Here is a 2,578-nt window from a genome sequence, read left to right on the forward strand (position 1 = left end):
ACTTCACTTCTTCAGACTTAGGGACACAAATCGATGTGGAAAAGGTGATTATGGAAACTCAAGGATTCTTCAAACAAGCAGAGATTTAGAGATATTCTAAATGAAGCATTCGATGAGAAGGAATAAATGATGGTGATGATTGATATAGAAGAAAACTGGAAGTTCTTGTGGGACAATCTACTGGGGGCAACAGACCAAATCTCTGGTTGGAGCAAAGTTTCTACCAGTTAAAGGATGTCATAGTAGTGGAGCAATGAGGTTGACAGGGCCATAAAAAAGTAGAGACAAGTTTGGAAAGAGCAGAAAAGTGGGGGATAGCAAAGAACTATATCATATAGCTAAAAGGGAAGCTAGGTGACAGGTTTATCTAGCTAGAACTGAAGCAGAAAGGAAGAGGTTTGCCGGTGTCTTACAGCATGAAGGTCAGAGACTTGAGGTGTTCCAGATTGCTAGACAGTATGTGAGAGAGAATTGAGATGTTGTGGGGGAGAAGTGTGTATGGATGGATAATGGTGTGCTTGCACTTAGTGACTTTGACAAGAAAGAGGTGTGAAAGTGTGAGACGACTGCTGTTATCGTGAGGCCTAACTCATCGTAAGGTAAATACCGCCATGACCGATATCCAAAATACAGTGGAGAAGGCTAGCCACTGGATTTGGGTAAAAAGAGATGATGAGCGATGGCTAGAGAAATATTGAGCTTTGTTTTTAATAATCAGTTGATCTAGCAAGCGGGGCCTCATATCAATGAGGGGCGCCGGTGCGCATTGATGCCGTCAAGAGGTAGGCCCCAAAACGGCGCGCATTCTCTCCTGATGACCCCATGCACTTGCTGGCTTCCGGTATGCGGAGTTCTACACTGGTAGCACTTGCATGTGCGAGTTGTTTGCAAGACATTGTGGAGAATGAATGGGAGAAAGGGAGTTTCCCTTATATGAACTAAACTGAGGAACCAGCTATCCTAGTTGACAGCAGTATGATAGATAAGGCAGTTAAGGATATGAAGATAGGGAAAGCACTCAGTGCATCAGGAATCACTGTTGAGGTGCTTAAAATATCTGGTGGGGTGGGTTACAACTGAACCGCTTGATATAAGCTGATTATCTATACAGGTGACTAGACCAGGATATAGTCTAGTCACCTGTATAGTTAATCAGGTTGTTCAGGAAGGTGTAATCCTCAGTGACTGGTGTAGCAGCATCATATTCAGCTGCTACAAGGGTAAGGGAGATGCCTTAGATCAGGAGTTTTCAAACTATGGTCTGCGGACCACAGGGGGTCCGCAAGGACAAGAGAGGGGGTCCGTGGACAGCAAATACTTTTTATGGGCAATTTGATTTTATATATGTTTTTTAATCGAAATCTTTTAATTGACAATAAACCTATTTGTTAAATACTGTTAAATAAATAAATGTAAAACTATGTTATTTTAAGCAAATATTTACGTATAAATTTCATAAGCGTTTATAAGGGGGTACCTAAGGTAGAGCCTGAAATATAAAGGAGTCCGCAAGTCATAAAGTTTGAAAACCCCTGCCTTAGATAGAAGTAGTCATAGGGGCATCAAATTGCCTGACCAGGTGATGAAATTTGCAGAGAGAGTTATGTTCAATTAATTAGGAACAGAATTACATACCAGCATGGAGAACAGATGCTAAATAATGATGATGATGATATATATATATATATATATATATATATATATATATATATATATATATATATATATATATATATATATATATATATATATATATATATATGCTTACAACTGGTGTTCTTGAACGAAATCCAGTCCATTCAAATCAGATTTTGTTACATGTGAGGTAAAAGAAAAAATAAAAGAAACAAACAAAACAAACACATACAGACACAAAACAGCAGTAATACATTAAAGCACATCAGATAGAATTAAATATGATTAACTTACTTATTCGTTGGAAACAGCCAATAATTGTCATAGTGACAGTCATTGGTTCTTGTGAGTTTACTGATTGAAAGTGAATCAGAATCTGTCTTGCATTTGTTCCTTGTGGTATTGTACCATTTTCAGTTGCTTCGAAAGTCTATTGAACAAAGAACCGGACATGATATTATGAGAACACAGCTTTACAGAGTGTAGTAAGTACCCGGTGTCTTGTCTTATATTTAGACTATGTGAATACCTAGTCAAGTTCGATAAAATATCCATCAGTGAAATAAATTAGAACTAAACCATTTCATTCCGTCTGTTTTCCTAAACAAAGAAAAGCTTGCATTTAATGAAAAGACCTCAGTATAAGCAGTATAGAGTGAACCCCACCAGCAATTTGATTGGTTCAACGTTCTTGCCTGTAGCTGTTTCACTTGTTTAGCCATTGGTCAGCACAGGTCCAATTGGAGTATGGTCAAAGCTATTACTCTTTACTTGTTTCAGTCATTTGACTGCGGCCATGCTGGAGCACCACCTTATAGTCGAGCAAATCGACCCCAGAACTTATTCTTTGGAAGCCTAGTACTTATTCTATCGATCTCTTTTGCCGAACCGCTAAGTTACGGGGACGTAAACACACCAGCATCGGTTGTCAAGCGATGTTGGG

General features: G+C 38.8%; 1 protein-coding gene across 1 annotated transcript in view; it reads right to left on the bottom strand.

The window, feature by feature from the left end:
• Nucleotides 1-2,578, bottom strand: part of LOC106881592 (uncharacterized) — a 158,543-nt gene that overhangs the window by 44,022 nt on the left and 111,943 nt on the right. The window contains exon 57 of the mRNA XM_052977128.1: nt 1,930-2,065. Within this exon, the coding sequence (XP_052833088.1) occupies nt 1,930-2,065 (136 nt within the window). The remainder of the gene's footprint in view (nt 1-1,929; nt 2,066-2,578) is intronic.

The sequence above is a fragment of the Octopus bimaculoides genome, chromosome 27 (assembly GCF_001194135.2).
Source record: "Octopus bimaculoides isolate UCB-OBI-ISO-001 chromosome 27, ASM119413v2, whole genome shotgun sequence".
Classification (NCBI taxonomy): domain Eukaryota; kingdom Metazoa; phylum Mollusca; class Cephalopoda; order Octopoda; family Octopodidae; genus Octopus; species Octopus bimaculoides.